The following is a 20,055-nucleotide window of genomic DNA, read 5'->3' on the forward strand; positions in this document are numbered from 1 at the left end:
AAATTTATTTCTCTAATGATGTATAATTTTGCTGAATATACCGACATGTGAAGGAAACAGTCGAGAACAAATGGTTCTTCTATTGTGACTTTTACTGGTCAGGTGTTATCAAAGCTAATTGCAAACCATAGTAACCAATTACATGATTTATTAATAATTGTAACTACCAAAGTGTTACTGCGGTCACACAATTATACAGGGTCCGCCAACACTAGTGTCTCGGGCCAAAATCGCTATTAATTATGAAGCTATCAAAATAATTTTTTTTGTACATAAAGAGGAAACGGAGCGCTACAAACCGATGTGATCAGTTTTACTCTTGTGTTAACCATATGTGAAATAAACGCAAAAAACTACGATTTTCAAAAATCAAAATGGAAAAAATAGTGGAAAAGTCAACCTGTCTTGTCCCATTTTTCGTGAAAAGGATGATCACATCAGTTTGTAGCGCTCCGTTTCCTCTTTGTGTACAAAAAAAAATATTTTTATAGCTTCATAATTAATAGCGATTTTGGCCCGGGACACTAGTATTGGCGGACCCTGTACTCCTGATAATTCCCGAAAGAACTGAACAGTGTTGCCATTTTTCGCAATATTTAAAGTTATTTGCTCCCGTACAAAGCTTCAAATAAAAATTTTAAACAGCATTTCCAATTCATAGTGTCTTAGAGTTTGATGTTTTTATGAGTTGGTCCGCTATTTTTTGAACACCCTGTATATATGTATTATATGCTAGATGGCTTATATCAAAAATAAATTTTGTTAAATAGTTTTAAAAACATATTCCTGAGTGACAGATTTACGGTTTCTCAACTTTAGACATAGAAAATCTAAAAATTTAAATTTATTATACTGCAATTTTATAACTCATAAAGTGTTAAATACATAGTGCATCCTATCAAAAAAGTCACTCTCGGAAAATGAGTTTTTTTCCGCCGCCGCCTCACTGTGCGTGTATCCAAAAATATTTGGATACTCTCGCTCGATTAGTTGTATAGGCTTATTTTTATACCCAAAATTTCAAATTCCCATCATTTGTAGTTTTTGAAAAAGTCACGTTGGATCATCTTGTATACAGATTAACTTTTTTTTTAATGTTTTTTCGACAATTTTTGATAACAAATTAAGAAACTCTAAAAATTGTATTTGTATTTTTATTTATTTTTGTACTTATACTTCAAGATAAAAATATGCTTTTATTATACCTGCATCATAATCCTAAATTAAAATACGCAAAAGCGTGCAAAAAAGGGTCTTTAAAACACTAAAGCTTTAAAGTTGTCTAGGTAACAAGAAATAGTGAAATGTCAGTACCAATTTTTATTTATAATAATATTTATATAGCATGTAACATAGTGCACGTTGAACACATTCGTATGCAAAAAACAGAAAACAATTTGCTTCAATAGTTTTCGACTATTCGTATTTGAAAAAATACATTGACTTTGCTCTATACTGAAATTTGTTTGAGATCCCCTTAATATAGAATTTATTTATTTATTATTCTATGAACGATTCCTCTTTCAGGCTTGATGTTTTATCTGTCAAACAATATACTGACATGCTCAGAAAGATGAAAAAGGTAGACATAAGCAAGTTTGGTACTGAGATAAAATCCAAGAGGAAAACAAGGAAAAGTAACACTTTAAAAAAAAAAAAAGATTTTTCGAAAATATGAACTAAAGAGAAACTTTGACGTGGCAGATCTTATTGACAAAACAAAACAAATTTTTACATTGAAGTATTAAACACTTGATATAACACGGAAATTGTAGTATACACCACTCTGCAGAACTAAAAACGTCAATCAAAACTTTTTTTATTCAACTTATCATTTTACCCTCATTCCTAGTCGATGGTTCACGGCGACATCGTTTGTAATTTTAAGTCTTAGAGGTTTTAAACTACACGACAAGATTACCAACAACATTTTCTGATTTTTTATGCTCCAACTAGACCAGTTTAATTCGATGAACTTAAGAAAAATTTTTTCAGACTGAAATGTACATTGCTTCATTTAGTTAGTTTTATACTTATAATATTCTTACCTCATCTTCGATGTTTTGTCCGAGGGAAATAATAACGAAAAAGGTAGAAAGTGTAATAAAAGTGTAAACAATACATCGTAAAAGAAGAATCAGGTGAAATGTGTAAGTAAGCTGAAAGAAAATCAATAAAACAGAGTAATAAGTTGACTTGGTTTGTACCTCAAGAAAAGCTAATGCTAAGCTTAAACAAGCACTACCAAATACAAATAAAAAAGGAATTATAAAACCACTTATTGCTTTCAATGTTTGTTCCTTAAAACTGTACAAACGGTATTTAAAGCAGCGTATAGAGAGATTCGTACCTGAGAAATTCGCAATGTCTTTTAATGATAATTTGTAACCTTATTTCAATGCTTTTTTGTGCTTCGTCCCACAATTGCGTGGGTTCTACAACTTCAATAAACGCATTCAACATGTAAACTTGAAATCTGAAAGTTTGAGTCATGTATATGAATTGATGTATATGGCTTATGCTACTGAAGCCAACCAATAAATACAGTTTGAACAAAACTCCAAAGTATAGTGAATTTTCTCGTTTAAACATGATACCACTGATAACCATTTCCATGTCGTTTTCGTAGGGATAAACCATTACTATTGTTAACACACATCCTAAAATTAAAATACCGACAACGTAAATTGCCCAGAATCTCGCTTCTTTTTTTATTTGGAGTTCAACTTTTTCACCGGCGGTGTTTATCTTCCAGAGATCTAACGAAGCCATCACGTCATCGACCATAGTGTTCTTATATAAATGGATAAAAGTGGTCAACCCGATCTGAAATTTTCCTGAAACATTTGAGAACAAGTTTTGATGTGTTTACATATATGTTGGTTAAAAATGTAGATCCACTTCTGAGAAGCTCCAACTTGCTCGGGTTTGAACATAAATGAACGATTTGGAAAATCAATAAAACGAAGTGGTACACGATTGAGATTTTCAAAAGTGCCTTTAGAACTGGATTTTGGTAGATTTTGTAGCTTAGCATGTAGATAATTCTCAGCGGATCTGTCTCACAATAAAAACGATGATTTAGTTATTTATGAAACTAAAAGCACAACTAATTCTCTCCTTTACCTTCTAGTTGTGTAACTTTTTGTGCCATTTTTAGTCTATTTACTCTTAATTTGCCGACTTTACTAGGAATAATAAATTGTACATTATATGACATTAAGTATGTTTTTGTACTTACCAATTTTTTTCTAAACGATTTTGGAATATTTAGATTTTCAACTTTGCTGCGTTCTCCAATAGAAGTATATAACATTACTAACATTTTGATTTCCTTCAGTTATTCCAAGATTAAAATCATATTAGGGAAAATGATCCAAGTATCAGTTTTATTATCAACTAATACTTCTATATCTATTATTTAAACAAATGTTTTAAAGTAGGTCGTCAACAGAATCATTATTTCGGACAGTCGGACATGTTTTTTTATGTTTATTTCTGTTATTATTTATTATTATTAACTTTTATTAACTTAAACTCATCACTGAACATGTTCGAAACATTCTAAATAAATTCATTTATTAGAAGGATAAAAAAATGCATTAATTCATCCAGTGATCTTATAAATTCTCATCGCCAGTTCCATTATAGGGATGTTGCCCTTGCATATTTGACTTCAGCGCTGTCTACCGCCAAGTGATATATTTGGTTAACAAACAAACCGTTTTCAGCGTTATCGCGTTACTTTTAGGGCTTAAAATTACATTTTTCTGCTGGATTTTTGTTGCACACTTTGCATAAATAGTTACAAATTGTTTGTGAAGTATTTTAATTAGAAGATTCTCCTATGGTCTTGTACTTAAGTATAAGACATGGAATTTGGTAATCGGTTTTTTTAAATTTAATTTGTGATTACACCAGTTAATTGTAGAAGTGGGAAGTGATTTTCTACGTACAATTACTTTCTGATTCTTAATCTGAAGTCCATTTTGATCCATCACCATTTTTGTTTCATTTCATTTTTGAAAACGCAAAATTAAAAGAATGGGTACAGTGTTGCAGATTAAATTGGGCTAGTTTCTGACAAATTTGGGTGACAATTATAATTTAATTTGTTAAAAATTGTATGAAACTTGGAAAAATTACCTGAAAAACAGAACGACAAACAATTTCAACAAATACAAACAACAAAGAGACAAGGCAAAAGCGACGGTACGAGAAGGAAAAGAGAAATCATGGATAGAATTTGGACAGAAAATAAAAAAAGATAACAATGGAAATCAGAAACTGTTTTACAGAGTACTGAAGACTTTACGAAAAGGCGAGCAAAAGAGACTGAAACAAATAAAGGACAAAGAAGGTAGACTACTTACTGAAGAAGCTCATATAATGAACAGATGGAGTAAACATTACGAAGAAATCCTGAAGGTAAACGACATACCTGAGCAAGTAGAATTGACCGAAAATCCACAACGAAATATGCAAGAGGAAAAACTAATAGAAGATATATCTCCAGAAGAAATAACAGCAGCAATAAAATTACTAAAGAGAGGTAAAACAACCGGCCACGATCAAATAACTGCAGAAATGTTAAAAAATCTGGGAGCAAGAGGTATAAACACTCTATCAATACTATTTAATAGAATACTAGAAGAAAGCAGAATACCCAAAGATTGGGAAGTAGGAATTATAATTATCAAAATTGTCAAAAAATGCTGACGCGCGTCGATAGCAATGCTATTATCATCAGAGCGATGATTAAACTCATAGTTTTTTTACAAAATTTGGTGTTTGGGAATAAATTGTAATTTTGATAATTTGTCAACACTAAGAATTGATCCAATAAATTTTCTTTGAGGAATTATAATACCAATTTACAAGAAAGGAGATAATAGAAACTTCAATAATTACAGAGGCATAACAATTTTGAGTGTGGTTAGCAAAATTTATGAAAGTATATTAGATAATAGACTAAAAACAAGTATAGAAAAACAACTGGAAGAATCACAGTGCGCATTCAGAAAAGGAAGAAGAGTACAAGACCATATTTTCACTATCGAGAAGAAAAGAAAACAGTCTATATACGCAGCCTTCATCGATCTGGAGAAATCGGTTTGGTTGAGTGTGAAAAAAAGAGGAATATAAGAGAAATTATGTAGGGCTATAGAAAGCTTATACATTAACACCAAAAATTACATAAGAAATGGAAATTCCAAGTCGGAAGAATTTATAACAAGAGATGAACTACGGCAAGGGGGAGTTTTAAGTCTTACACTTTTTACTCTGATAATGGACGACGTATTAAAAGAAATAAAAGGAAGAGTAAAGACGTTGGATGTGGAATACAGAAATATGTAAAAAATTCTTAATTTACTGGCTGCGTATTGGCAGACGATATAGTAATATTCGCAAAAAATGAAAGTAAACTCCAAAATAATTTAGATGTTTGGAAGGCAGCACTGGAGAAAAGAAACCTGAAGATCAACACACAAAAAACGAAATTGATGGCAATTGGTAAAGACTCAAAAAACATATGCACTTGGGAGTGAACCTACAAGAAAAAGGAACTAACGAGGAAGAAATTAACGACAGAATCGAGAGTGCTCTGAAAGAAATTTTAATCCGCAAGAGAGAAGTCAGCAAGAAAACAAAAATGACGATTTTCAAAACAGTGTAAAAAAAAGTAAACCCAGTTGACATACACCTAGTAAATTTTATGGCCACATTATGAGAGGACCGGGCAGTCTAATCTTTGCGGTTGGGAACCATAAAAATAGACGCACGCCTATTCAACCATCGGTTAATCCTCTACCTAGACATTTGCCGGGTGCAGTTTTACTTAGTTTTTTTTAATAAAACACCCAGTTTTATTTCTAAGGGTGGTTTGACTTAAGCCATAAAATGTTTACTAGGTATACAGGGTGTTCAAAAAATAGCGGACCAACTGATAAGAACGTCAAACTCTAAGACGCTGTGAATTGGAAATGCTGTTTAAAATTTTTATTTATAGCTTTGTACGGGAGCAAAATAACTTTTAAATATTGCGAAAAACAGCAACAGTGTTCAATTCTTTCGGTAATTATTAGGAGTATAATTTTGAAACCAGAGCAACACTTTGGTAGTTACAATTATTAATAAATCATGTAATTGGTTACTATGGTTTGCAATTAAATTTGATAACACCTGACCAGTAAAAGTCACAAAGTAGATCAAGAACCATTTGTTCTCTTCTTGGTGTGCAAATAGTCTTGGGTCCTCCATGATCCTGATAAATTTGGTTCCAATCGGCCCATCTCACGTACCTGTTGATAAACTCGTTGAAAAGTATTCTTGGAGGGAATTTGCCAGTTAGGAAATTCACAAGCCTTACTGCCCCTTACTGCTTCTTGACTGTTTCCTTCACGTGTCGGTATATTCAGCAAAATTATACATCAATAGAGAAATAAACTCCTCTAGTTTATGACACCTAAAAAATGTTTGACTTTTCTAAAAAAATGGTCATTGTCAGGCACTAGGCAACAATTAATTACTGAATTCTTGAAGTGAAATGTTGCCAGATTAATTTTGCGCTTTTGAGCTTAATTTTAAAAGTGCAAAATAACGTTTTGCATCAACATTTAAGGCATTTAAAGACTGTAAGTATGTAAATGTCACCCAAAACATGAACTCTAGTAGAATTTTGTACACCTTGAGTTCATTATAAGGAAAAATTTGTGCCATAATTAGCGCCCCTTTAAGTGGCTCTCGATTTCCAACGAAGCACTCAATAATTGAAAAAACTTAATTTAGCTACTAGTTATTATCTGAAGATTCACGTAGTGAATAGTTAGTCCGCTATTTTTTGAACACCTTGTATGTCAACTGGGTTTACTATACAAATCAATCCTAACTTATGGCTGCGAGAGCTGTTGAGTAGCAAGTTGCAAGCAGCGGAAATGAAATACCTACGGGTAGTAAAGGGTATAACGAGAAGAGACAAAATCAGAAATGAGACAGTCCGGAAAGAAGTGGAACCACTAAAGAAGAGCATTGAAAGAAAACAACTGGCTTGGTTCGGTCACCTGGTGCGCATGGACGAAACACGACAAGTTGAGAGAGTGTGGGAAGCAAGAGCAGTAAAAGCGAAAACGAGAGGAAGACCCAAGAAAACATGGAATGATGGCGTGTTACAAATCTTCACGAACAAGCAAACGAACTGGAGCGAGGCAAAGAAATTGGCTAGAGACAAAAAAAAATGGGCGAAGTTTAATTATGTAGAATAGAATTGACATGTAATGATACCTTACACAGAAATGTACAAAGTGTTTATAAATGTTTCTAGCATCAACGGGAGCTTTGGAATTCCTGTCATGCGCTATTTTGCCTCGTTGTTTTCATAGTGAATATAACTATGTTCACAATTATTTTCAAATGTCACTTACGTCTACGAGTTTTTAGTTACGGTTTTGTGTCAAAATTATAGATTTTCAGGATTTAAACCACAACTTGAACAGTTTGTTTTTAAAACTAACTTTGTTCAAAATGATTGAGGTTAACTACAAATGTCAGTTGAAAAATCTAAACCCACATTTGTAACGAGCGGCAAATTCATTTGACATTTCATAGCCACCCTTGATGCTAGAAACATTTATAAACACCTTGCATATAAGGTTTTTGATCATATATATACAGTATGTCCCCGGATGAAGTCCACAAGAGGAAAAAAAGTTTCTTTTCCATTTTACAAAAAAATGACAAAGAAATAACATTTTTTGCTTATTTTAAAACAGATAAATCTGCAATTAAAATTTCAAAATTATTAGTTTGTACTCTTAAAATTAATTTTTCATATTTTTTATTTATTAAATTTTCTAATCGTATTTAAAGAATAGCAGGCTGTAGATTTACAATATCAAATAGTGCGTTAAAGATTAAAGGAAAATTTACCCAATAATGTGTATTAAAAAATTGGAAAAGAAATGCAATTGCATCCTTAAGGGGATGTCTAACAAATCGTAACGGTAAATTCTGCTGCAAATAATGACGTGTAGAAAATTTTAATCCAAATTTTGACAGTCAAAAGTATTGTATAACCATCTTGCTTCAACACCCAACATTTATTGGCGGAACTCCTTTAGTGAGGACCGGTAGTGAATTCATACCCGACCGTAATAAAAGCATAAATAAATATTTCTTTTAAACCGCAATTCTGGTCGGAGATACAAGCTTTGACACCAGTGTTGATATTTCGAATGTTCTCATATCCACTCCTGTTTCATGTAAAATTGCAGAATAATAAATAAATAAGTATTTTTTTAGAAATTAAATGTTTAATACAAAATTATATGTTACATAGTTAATAAATAATAAAATAAATAATAAATAGTTAATAAATAAATAAAAAAAATCCCAAAAAGTGCCTTGTTACAATCATAACAAAAAATAATAAAAATAATTTTTAAATTTGTTTATAAAAGAGAATTTGTTTCCAACAAAAATTCTTGATTTATAGTTGCTGGTAGCAAATGTTCAGCGTAAAACAATGCCAACTTTGGAAGCATTTCAAAGCAAAATTTTGTATCTTTGGAAATTCTTTCGAATAAAATGCCGCGGGGAGTAAATATTGTAAAAAAACAAACTTCACGTTCAGTAATGTACAGCTGACCCTGGACTTGGTAATAATAATTATGTTTACGATTTAAAGTCATTTTGCCATCTATTATAGAGCAAAAATTTATTTTTTTCTTCAAAATTGCTTCCTCTGGAGTTAAATGTCTTGCACCGTATGGGCATTTCACTTCCACAATGGCGCTACTGCCTATCAATCCATCCGGTGATGCACCCAGAAATGGGTGTATTTTGTCAATTATTAGTCCACACGGTCTAATTCGCAGACCAGGATGATCCTCCTGAAGCACCAATTCCAATCGTTCAATGGCTTTATATTCGTTTTCACTCCCATATCTTGTAGCCACGTTACCTGCAAATTTTGGTTTTAGAATTCTATTTACGGTGTTACTTCTACTTGTTGTTGGCCGCAATTTACAAATAAGTCCAAAATTTGACGATGTCAACCTTTTTGTTCTTTCTTCGAACCATAATGAATTGTTACGTTGGCCTTCTGTATGTTTCATTATAAAGTCTCGTTCTAGGGATCTCTTTCTGAGGTGATCTAAAAACAGTTTTTTCCGCCTGTTATAATCTTCAGGATTGGATTCACAAAGATCTGGCTGATCGGCGTTTGGCCCGTAATCGGCATCTGGCTTTCCGTGGTTTTGATTAGAGCGATATTTTTTTGTTTGTTTTTTCTTCATACGAAGTTGTAATTTTTGTTTCACAAATTTTTGTGTGTAAAATTCTGATTTGCCATTCTTAATAGCATTCAAGTAATTTCCTTTACTATTAAAAGAAATCGCAGAAGCAAAACAACGCATGCGATATCCTCCTCGGGAAGTATAATTTATGCGTTTGCCCCCAACGAATTTTGCCACAATTGAATTGTAAGATTCCGCAAGGTTGTTGGTCATTTTTTTCAGTAAACTCCTTGCATTGTATTTTAAGCGATGTAATGCGTTTGGATATCATTTAAAACACCACAATTTTGCATCTGTTCTATCAAGTTTTCTTCTGATGGGTCTTTTCTCTTACAAAAGTATGATGCACAACTTTTATGGTTACCAAAAACGTGTTGGACGCTGTTATCGATATCATTTTTTAGATGCACAATACTTTCCGATTCTGTCATATTGTTCTTTCGATAGTAACAAATCGCGGAATCAATTGCTATTCGCAAACGTAGAGCATTACACTTAATTTTTGCTCTTATTTGTAGTGGCACTATTTGGCCCGCTGAATATTTGTTTCGGAATTTAACTAAAATTTGAAAAGCGGTAGGGATAAACAGAGTAAAATTGATATTATGGATACCTCTATGTTCCTAGAGATGCCTTCATAAGTGAAGCTCTTAGTGAATAAAAAGACATCAAAAAATCGTTCCAAAAACACATTTAATGTTTTTTATACTTTATTGACCAGATTTTCACATACGGCGGCTTAAGTCGTTAAATTGCCAAGTTCATTTTGAATTTTTTTAACCGAGAATTCTTTATTTTTTTCATAATTATCGTCAAATCTGAGATTTGAAAACTTGGGGACTGAATATAGAACGTTTCTTAAGGGGATCTCGAACAAATTTCAGTGTAGAACAAATTCATTGTAATTTTTCCAAACACGATTACACGAAAACTATTTGAGCAAATTGCTTTCTGTTTTTTGCATATAAATCTGTTCAACGTGCACTATGTTGAATGCTATACAGGGTCCGGCAACACTTGTGTCCACCCCCAAAATCGTCTTTAATTTTAAAGATAAAATTTTGAAAATTTGCATACGCTCACAGTTGACAAAGCTCTAGAAGCTGACGTAAAAATTTGTTTTTTATCACTGATAGTTTTGGCGTCGCGACGCCTTAAAAATGTAATTGTTAGGTAATTGTGAGGGTTTGTGATATCAACCCCTAATTTATTTTTTTTTCAATATAAATATGTTAAAAATATCTGAGTTATTATTTTAGATTCAATGCAAATTGTCTTCAAAATTTGAGGAAAAAATGCTGTTTTATCAAGTTAGTTTCCAATTTTATTATGTCAAAATTGGGAACTACGTTTACACCCATCTGTCAACATCTTGTGTCACAAATGACATCTATTCTTTGGCTCGCTTTAGATTGTAACAAAAGTCTTACTTGGTGAAATTGTCACTTTGTCGATGTTAATTAACGATTTCTGGTGTCCATAAAGTGCAACATGCCCGTGGTAATCAAAATTAACCTTTATAAAAGTGAGTGAAGTGACTTGTGAAATTTTGGTGTAAACGTAGATTGCCGCTGCACTGTCATAATTTTGAAAACTAACTTGATAAAGCAACGTTTTTTTCGCAAATTTTAAACACAATTTGCATTAGATTTAAAATAAAAACTCAGATATTTGTACCACAGTTATGTTGAAATAAAATTGAATTCGCGTATATTTCCGCAAAAACTCAAAAATCGCTAAAAATTATACTTCTTAGGCGTCGCGACGCCAAAGAAACCGTGATAAAAAAAACAAATTTTTACGTCAGCTTCTAGAGCTTTGTCAACTATGAGCGTATGCAAATTTTCAAAATTTTATCTTTAAAATTAAAGACGATTTTGGGGGTGGACACAAGTGTTGCCGGACCCTGTATATAATTTTTGTAAAGTAAATATTTAATTTAAAATAATAAAATAAAATTCTATAATTTACATTGGGACATTTGAACTCCCTACAGAACTGCTGTAACAAATATTTTAGGATAAAAGCTTATGTGATAAAAATAATTATTATAAAGCGGCTAGTTCTAAAAACACAAGAAAAATGTTTATTTTCTGTTATCTTATCCCCAGTCATTCAAGAATCAGGACGCAAAATCCCATTGAGTTTAACCAACACCGACACAATAGGATTAAAACTTTCTTTCTAGGTATACATTGTCACACCTTTCAAAAAAAGGTCGGTAGGTGACACCGCACCGGTGCTCTTATAGCCTTTGGTGAGCTGGTGTCGTGGGTCAGAGAGAATGGGCGCCAAGAACTTAGTTTGGTTTTTAAAGTAGCCAAGTCGCTCAATGCTACTCAGAAGTAAATAAATGGTTTTTAAAAAATTTGGTTTTAATAAAAAATATGAACTTAACAATTGGTGAAATTTTAGGTGATGTTGGTTACTTAAATTTAAATGACAGGTTTGTTACCGTGTCACAGCTGTGATTGGTTTACAGAAAGACTATAAAAAAGTTAAATACTAAAAATAATGATGATTAATTGAATTGAACTCAAGAGGAAGTTAATAAAATCAGGTTACAGGCCAGCGAGACTCTCGATAGAGTCTAGATAACACGCTGTCGGTGACGTCGATAGTACGACTCAGGCGGTGACGCAATTAAACAATAATATCGCAAAAAAAGGTACTTATCGCCGTCGGGAACGCTCCAGGTGCCTCTTGTCGTCTGGTCCGGGTTGGATGTGGCCGCTCGGGATGGTTATTAGCGGGCGAGAAAGTCTCGGTTACTCCACGAGGTCGATCGGGGACTCAAGGCGACGGGCAAGGTGTTACGGGCGTACCGGCGAGAATCTGGTAGTCGTTTTTGCGAGAGTCGTAGGCGTGCGTGCGACCCTAATTTTCTAAATTAGTTTATCGTCAAGAAAAACGTGAAATATTACCTCTCTGAGGGTGGACGATACCTAATGCGGTTCTGGGGTTCTTAACCGCAAATACGGGACTTCAAATAGTACTAGGAAGTGCTTAGACGGTAAAGATACGGTACTTTAAGGTAAGATACTACGTCTGCTTCCTTCGAAGCCCAAAACGGAAAAGAGAGTTGAAAGGCCACGAGGAATCGTAGGTGGCACTACCTGCGTTTTCGGGGATGATAAGAAGATTCCGACCTCTGCGCGAGTATCGCGGGCGTTCTCAATGTCGCACTTGTCAAAGGGTCGTGATTGACAGGTTATGTTTGTTTGTTATTGTTGGCAGACATCCGCAATAAACGTAAGTTGGTAAGTGATACTGTTATCTAACATAGTAGTCGCGAGAGGGTTGATCTTGAAAACTAAAATGGTTGTTGTAGGGATTTAGAGAAAGGTACGGGAACCAGTCATGACGAATTCCTGGACTGGACAACATAAAGGGGCTTTAAACCACACCGAGTCGCCCTTGGTTCGGTGCGACGATACAAGAAGGAACGTGGGCTCTGAAATTCACCGGAAGGGTGCCAACACCTTCCAGAGGGACAGTCGAAAACGCTCAGGGGTGGTCTGCGCCTCACCAACCCCTTCCTGGCGAACACACGAAATTTTTGGGGCAAAGGCTTGATCCAACTTCCCCTAGGATTGGAGCCGAAGAAAAGATAAAAAAGATAAACGCGATAATAGTAAGTTTTGAACTGTGGAGACTTACTAGACTATTATTCATTTTAGGTTGAACACTGATGTTGTCGTGTCAACGGTGGAAAAGTACCCAGGCATTTATGGGACTCCAAAATCGCCTCCCATACCAGCGGTGTCTCGCGTTTATCCCCTAATTCATAAAAATCTTAATAAATGACCTTGTTCTCATTTTAGAAACGTTACAACATACCGCACCCCATGTGGTTTTTTCCCAAAAATAACTAAACTAGTTCCTATTAAATTCATTAAAGCAAACTGAAACATTCATTTTTCTCTTAATAAAACAAGTTTATCTAATTGACAAAAAAAGTGCATTCGAGAACTTATAATCACGTATGTCAAATTTTCGTGATTAATTAATCGAAAAGTCTATAAAGAATCATGTTATCAACATATTGTACATCATTGAACATAGTGCGCGTTCAACAGCTTCGTATGCAAAAAGCATAACGCAATTTCATCAAGTAGTTTTTCTGTAATCCTGTTTGGAAAAATACATTGAATTTCCTTTATACTAGAATTTGTTCGGGATCCCCTCAAGTGATTCTAAAACAGACAAATAGGACCATGATTCCCGTCAACTTTTAATTTTATGAGTTTATGGAAGATTGTGGGTTGTAAATTATCCCTTCGACCACAAAACTAATTTATGAATGCAGAGAATCGACGGGACTTTGTCTGGTTGCGAGAAGTGAGACATCTGTGCTAAACAAGGATAAAAGAAATTCTAAAAGACATTTTCGAAACACGATTACACAAAAACTATTAACTTTAAAAAAAATCTGTTTAGTCGACATTATGTAAAATTAGTCTACGCATGTGGAATGCTAAAAATTATTTTGCTTTCAGCCAAGTTTATGTATTTAATTAATCAAAAAGTCATTAAAGAATCATTTTACAAAAATTATATATAGCATTCAACATAGTGCACGTTGAACAGATTCATAAGCAAAAAACAGAAAGCAATTTACTCAAATAGTTTTCGAGTAATCGTGTTTGGAAAAATACATTGAATTTGCCCTATACTGAAATTTGTTTGATATCCCCTTAACAATAATTGAGAAAATTCGAAACAGTCTTAAAGAATTACGAGTTAGAATTGAACTGTGTGCTAAAACAGGTAATGGGTCAATCAAATAGTGGAAATTGGTTTGAGTTCAGGAACAAATTTCATTCCTTTGACTTTTTTGCGAAATTAAAAATAAAAAGGTTCTTCGTTATTTTTTGTTTTTTTCGATTTTAGGAACACAGCTTGATAATATTAAAATTTTAATTAAAGATTTATTTATTTTAAATTAAGCAAAAAATATTATTACTTTGTCATTTTTTTGTTAAATGAAAAATAACGTTTTTTTTCCTCTTGTGAACTCAATCCGGGGACATACTGTATATAAAAATTGTATGAATAGTTTATTAGTTGCATAAACAAAAATTAAACTGACGAAATAGTTGCTATAACACTGAGGGACGAAGGCTGGTCTATTCAGCAAATCGCCAATCGGTTAACACTTTAGCGCAATCATTGACTGCGCATCGTCGATTGAAAAAACAGGGCATTGAGAACCACGCCGCTGTGACGAAATGCGAACTTACTGAAGAACATAAGCAGCAAAAAATACGATTCTCAAACGATATCTTTATGTTCCTCAGAATTTTTGACAAAATATCTGATTTTCAGACGAAAACATTTTTCAGTCTTTTTCTAATGGGAAATTGGGAGTGTACATGCCTCGACATATAAGATTTGAAGAGAGGTATGGGAAAATACTGATCAAGCGTCTCTTCAAGAAACCGTTCTTTCCATGCCAAGAATTCAATTACAAATGTTATTTTTGCCAAACTCTCTATTAATGTCTCAGTCCACGAAGATATATTAACATGAAATTTTTGTCTTACGAGACAAAACTCTCAAAAACCTGAACAAATTTTATTATGTCCACAATGAAGACTTTGCCTAGAATAACTTACCACAGAAGTGATAATTACTCCTTAAATCGCCAAATAAATGTTGGTAAAAAACGGTCGAAATATCTAAAATATGTTGACAATCCATTGTCAAATTTTTGACAAGTCAGCCGATTTCAGCTATCTAAACAAATTACAAATTTTATAGTAAGAATCGTTCCTTTAATTTTCGAATTAACTGTAGGGGAGAGGGGGGCATAGTGGGGAACTTAACGATCAATTAGCCACGCATCTTAAAATAATAGAAATTAACAATTTTTTTTAACTAAATATCATAGACTAATGTATTGCGGATGATTTTTGTTGTACATTTTTTTATTACAATAAAAAACTTACGACATGTGAGCATTATTTTGAAAAATGGGATTTGCCCCGCTTTGCCCCGCACCTAGGGGTAAAGTGGGGTACCCTATGGGAAAATCAAATTTTTGAATAACTGTGTACCTACTTAGAAAAAGTAACATTTTAAAATTACTTAGGCATCAATGCATATTGCACATAAATGAGCAAGTTCATCATATTTAGCCACTATATTTGTATGACTAGATTTGAAAAAAAACTTGCTCCCCAACTTCGCGAATTTTTTAACGAAAACACTGAATTTCACATTTTGTTTTATAAAACATATAGGTTTTCACACTTTGTTTTATAAAACACACATGGTTAACTGTCAACTGACAACCAATCAAAACACGCTTGATTTGAGCAGCAGGATTGTTACCCCGCTATGCTCCGGTACCCCACTATGCCCCCCTCTCTCCTATATATACGCATTATTCGGATGGCAATTAATCTCATGTTTATCTACCAGAAATGTGAGAACGGCCTGCGAGGGCGACTAATGCAACTTTTATACGATACGCCTGTAAGAAGCGTGTTTAACTGCGATTTCCAAAATCATTTTATGACAGATAAATGACAATTGATTTTTAACACTGTGTGACGTCCAGAAAACGCGAATTTTGAACCATTTTCTTAACTCTATGTTTTGTGAAAAAAATTCGTTTTTATTGTATGTTCACTTAAGTTTAGTTTATTTTGTTGTAACTGTGAATTAAAGAAAGAATGTTTATATTTTAGATACAATTTCCGAAATAAAATCGGCGTGTATTTCAAGACGGAACAAAACGTCGTACGGCAACTAATAAAAAAAGCGGAGAAATTAAAGTGGCCAATAGCATATAACTAAGTTGGTTACAGCATACAATAGTATTGCTAATTGTCCAACTCATTGCTCAAAAATAGATAGAAGCAGACAATGGCAGCAACCACTGTAAAGGTTTGTACAGCTGCAAAAACTCAAAAACTTTATTAAAAACCACCATTTGACATTTGACACATTAACAGTTAAGAAGTTTAATTCGCGTTTTTCTGATATATTTTACGGTATATTCTACGTTTACAGGTTTTTTAGAAAACAATGTACAATGACTCAACAGGCGTAGGTCGAAGTTTTTTAAATATTTCAAATAAAAGCACTATTTGCAATTAAAAATTGGCAGAAATATTTTAACCCTAATATTGTGTGATTCATTAAATTTCCATTCGCAGTTGGCTTTGAGAAAAAAAATTCATGTCGTAACTAACACCATTACAGTAGTTTCGACTTAATATTTGCGAGATTTGCTAGTTATCGAACAAGAAGTCAACGCACGTCCAAAATACACGGCCTACCTAGAATGGAAATTTAATGAATCACACGATACATGTTATACATAAAATCTACTTTTAAAACAGCTTTTCAAGGTAGGAAAAGAACTTTAAGTGTTCGCGCTTGAGGTGATGTCACTACTATTGAACCAAATTATATGTATCTTAAACAATTTCTTTGATATAATTTAATAAAAAAAGTTTTTTTTACATTTCATCCAACTTCTCAAAAGAATAAAAAAACTGTAGATTCTGAAATATTTATAAGACAAATTTTTACAATTTTGTATTAAAAATTTGATAAAACACGGAGATACCAGAATAGACAACTCTGCAGATCTAAAAATATTTTTTCCAACTTTTTCACCTCCAAATTATCGTTTTACCCTCATTCCAAGACGGTGATTTATGGCGATATCCTGCGTAAATTCAAATCTTAGAGGTCTCAAACTCGACGAGAACATTACCAATAAAATTTTCTTGTTCTTAATGCTCCAAGTAGACCAGTTCGATTCGATAAACTTGAGAAAAGTTTTTTCAGACTAAAATGCACACTGCTTCATTTGGTTAGTTTTATAGTATTCTCACCTCATCTTCTATGCTTTGTCCGAGTGAAACCACAATGCAACAAGAAGACACAGAAATAAGTGCGTACGAAACAAATCGTAAAAGAGCAATCGTGCGAAACTCGTAAGTTAGCTGAAAGAGAAAAATGTAGCAAAAAGAGAAAAGGGGACGTGGTTTGTACCTCAAGGAAAGCCAAAGCTGTGCTTAAACAGACACTACATGCTCCTAAAGCAAATGGTACTATTAAACTACTTATTGTTTTCAACGTTTGTACCTTAAAACTGTTCAAACGGTAGTAGAAGTAATGTACCGAGAAAGTCGTACCTGAGAAATTCGCACTGTCTTTTAATAAAAAATTGTAACCTTATTTCAATGGCTTTTTGAGCTTCGCTCCACAATTGCGTAGGTTCTACAACTTCAATGAAAGCATTCAACATGTAAGCTTGAAAGTTTGAGTGATATAAACGAATTGAAATATATGAGCAATGCCAGTGTGGCCAACGAATAAGTATAGTTTTAATAAAATTCCTAAATATAGTGAGTTTGGTGGTTTCACTATGGTACCACTGATAACCATTTCAATGTCGCTTTCATTGGAATAAACCATCAATACTATCCAGACGCACGCCAAAATAAAACAACCAACAACGTAAACTGTCCAGAATCTTGCTTCTTTTTTTATTTGGAGTTCAACTTCTTTACCGGCGGTGTTTATCTCCCAGAGATCTAACGAATCCATCACGTCGTCGATCAGAGTGTTCTTCAAATTTACGATAATGGCAAATATGTACTGAAATTTTACTGAAACTTTGAAAATTAATTTAGTTGAGTTTACCCATATGTTGTTTAATAGTGTAGATCCATATCTAAGAAGCTCCAACTTGCTCGGAGTTGAACATAAAAGAACGATTTGGAAAATCGATAGGACGAGAAAGTACACAAGTGAGATTTTCAGAAGTGTTTTTAGAACGGGTTTTTGATATATTTTGTAGCTTAGAATATAGACAATTCGCAGCAGATCTGTCATTAAAAGAATTGAATCAGAAACAGAAACTTAGGAGTTTTCGCGCTCTCATGTGCAAAGTTATGAGAGAAACAGCATTTGGCGACAAAAATAAGGTTAAAAAAGTCAAAAGTTTATAACTGAATTAGAAAAATAAAATTTTTCTTTTTACCTTCTAGTGGTGACACCTTTTGTATCATTTTTGTGTAACGAGAACTATGTCAAAAACGGTTCTTCAATGTCAAAATTCAAAAACATTCAATATGTTTCAAGTTTAGGAATATTTAGATTTCCGTCTTTTCTGCGGTCGGTACCTATCTAGTCTAGTCTAGTAATACTTCTACGTATTTCTGATTCTAATGATCAAGATGACAAAGTTATTCATTTGAACTACTTACTACTTCACTAATGATAGTTTAATGTCTTTTATTTATTATGGCATTAAAATTATATCAAAGGAAATGATCAAAGTACAAGTTTTCCCATTAAATGATACTCCTATATTATTTAAATAAAATTTCCATAGTAGGTCATCAAGCAGTTCAGTAGTTAAATCATTTGTGGAAATATTTATAATTATATTTTTAAAACTAAAACGATATTGTGTTCAAATATTTTTAAAAATTTTACCAGTCAACAAATTTCGGACGAAATTTGTACTGAAGCACTGGAAAGTCATTTCTGGAGTAAAATTGCGTCTTGATTCTAAATCCAAAGACCGTTTTGCTCCATCAGCATAGAATGGATTTATATTTTTTTATACAATTTTTATTTCTAGGAACAACAGAAAATTTTCAAAATTTTCCATAAAGTCGTATAATTTTAGTAATATGTTAGAAACTTGAAATTAGCAGAGGTTACAACTCTTTGGCTAGCCTATTACCTGTGCCAATTTTGAAAAATATACGACAAAAATAATTACGAAGTTTATACAATTTTATTACTCAGACGAAACAAAAATTTTCAATTTTTTTTATAAAGTCGCATAATTTTGGTAATTTGTTCGAAAGATAAAATTTGAAGAGATTACGACTCTTGGTTAGTCTATTAATTGTGCTAAATCTTAAAAATATACGATTCAAATGACGAATTTTACAAAATTTTCATTACTCAGAAAAACCAAGAATATCCAAAATTTCCTATAAAGTATAATTTTGGCAATTTTTTAGTTAAAAAGATGAAATTTGAAGAGATTACGACTCTCGGCTAGTCTATTAACTGGCCCAATTCTCAAAAATATAAGAGAAAAATTACAAACTTGCTACAATTTTCATTATTCAAAAGAACCAAAAGTTGTATAATTTTAGTAATTTGTTAGTTAAAGACTTGAAATCTGATGAAGTTACAACTCTTGGCTAGCCTATTAATTCTGTCAATTTTTAAAAATAAAGAACAAAAATTACAAAGTTTATAAAATTTTTATAACTCAGAAGATTTAAAAATTTACAAAATTTTCATAAGTAATATAACGAGTGGGCTCGAAATTGTCGGAAATTTTTCCGACAGACGAGTAGTTTTTTCGACGATCAATTGCACGAGTGAGCGAAGCGAACGAGTGCCAATTGTCCGGAGAAACAAACTACGAGTACTGGAGGAAAAATTTCCCACAATTTCGAGCCCCCGAGTTATATTCGTCATGAGAATTCAACGAACTGACAAACAACTGACAGCTCGCGTGGAATTGTCACTCTCGCGTGGTATTTTCGAGTGGTATTTCCGCTGAAAATTTCACTAGTGAAAATTTCCAAAAAAAGTTTGCTCTGATTGGTTTATTTGAAAAAATAAATGTCTCTTATTGGTCGAATCTATGGTGAGTTGAATTCTCATAAGTAATACAACGAGTGGGCTCGAAATTGTCGGAAATTTTTCCGACAGACGAGTAGTTTTTTCGACGATCAATTGCACGAGTGAGCGAAGCGAACGAGTG

General features: G+C 33.0%; 2 protein-coding genes and 2 long non-coding RNA genes across 4 annotated transcripts; 2 read left to right on the forward strand and 2 right to left on the reverse strand.

Annotated features, from left to right (window-relative positions):
- Nucleotides 1–6,854: 6,854 nt before the first annotated feature.
- LOC148176764 (uncharacterized) lies at nt 6,855–7,262 on the forward strand. Its single transcript, XM_088032807.1, has one exon. The coding sequence runs from the start codon at nt 6,855–6,857 to the stop codon at nt 7,260–7,262; it is 408 nt and encodes a 135-aa protein (XP_087888933.1).
- A 1,185-nt stretch (nt 7,263–8,447) lies between these two features.
- LOC148176765 (uncharacterized) lies at nt 8,448–9,506 on the reverse strand. Its single transcript, XM_088032808.1, has one exon. The coding sequence runs from the start codon at nt 9,504–9,506 to the stop codon at nt 8,448–8,450; it is 1,059 nt and encodes a 352-aa protein (XP_087888934.1).
- Nucleotides 9,507–11,650: 2,144 nt separating this feature from the next.
- Nucleotides 11,651–12,300, reverse strand: LOC148176766 (uncharacterized). The gene is made up of 2 exons (XR_015769766.1): nt 12,218–12,300; nt 11,651–12,170 (listed from the first exon to the last, which is right to left on the reverse strand). It is a non-coding gene; the product is annotated as an uncharacterized LOC148176766 (long non-coding RNA).
- LOC148176767 (uncharacterized) lies at nt 12,225–13,150 on the forward strand. Its single transcript, XR_015769760.1, has 3 exons — nt 12,225–12,553; nt 12,625–12,927; nt 12,974–13,150. It is a non-coding gene; the product is annotated as an uncharacterized LOC148176767 (long non-coding RNA).
- Nucleotides 13,151–20,055: the final 6,905 nt, after the last annotated feature.

Source organism: Gnatocerus cornutus, chromosome 3, assembly GCF_029298725.1.
Source record: "Gnatocerus cornutus isolate USDA-ARS CGAHR chromosome 3, icGnaCorn1.1, whole genome shotgun sequence".
NCBI lineage: Eukaryota > Metazoa > Arthropoda > Insecta > Coleoptera > Tenebrionidae > Gnatocerus > Gnatocerus cornutus.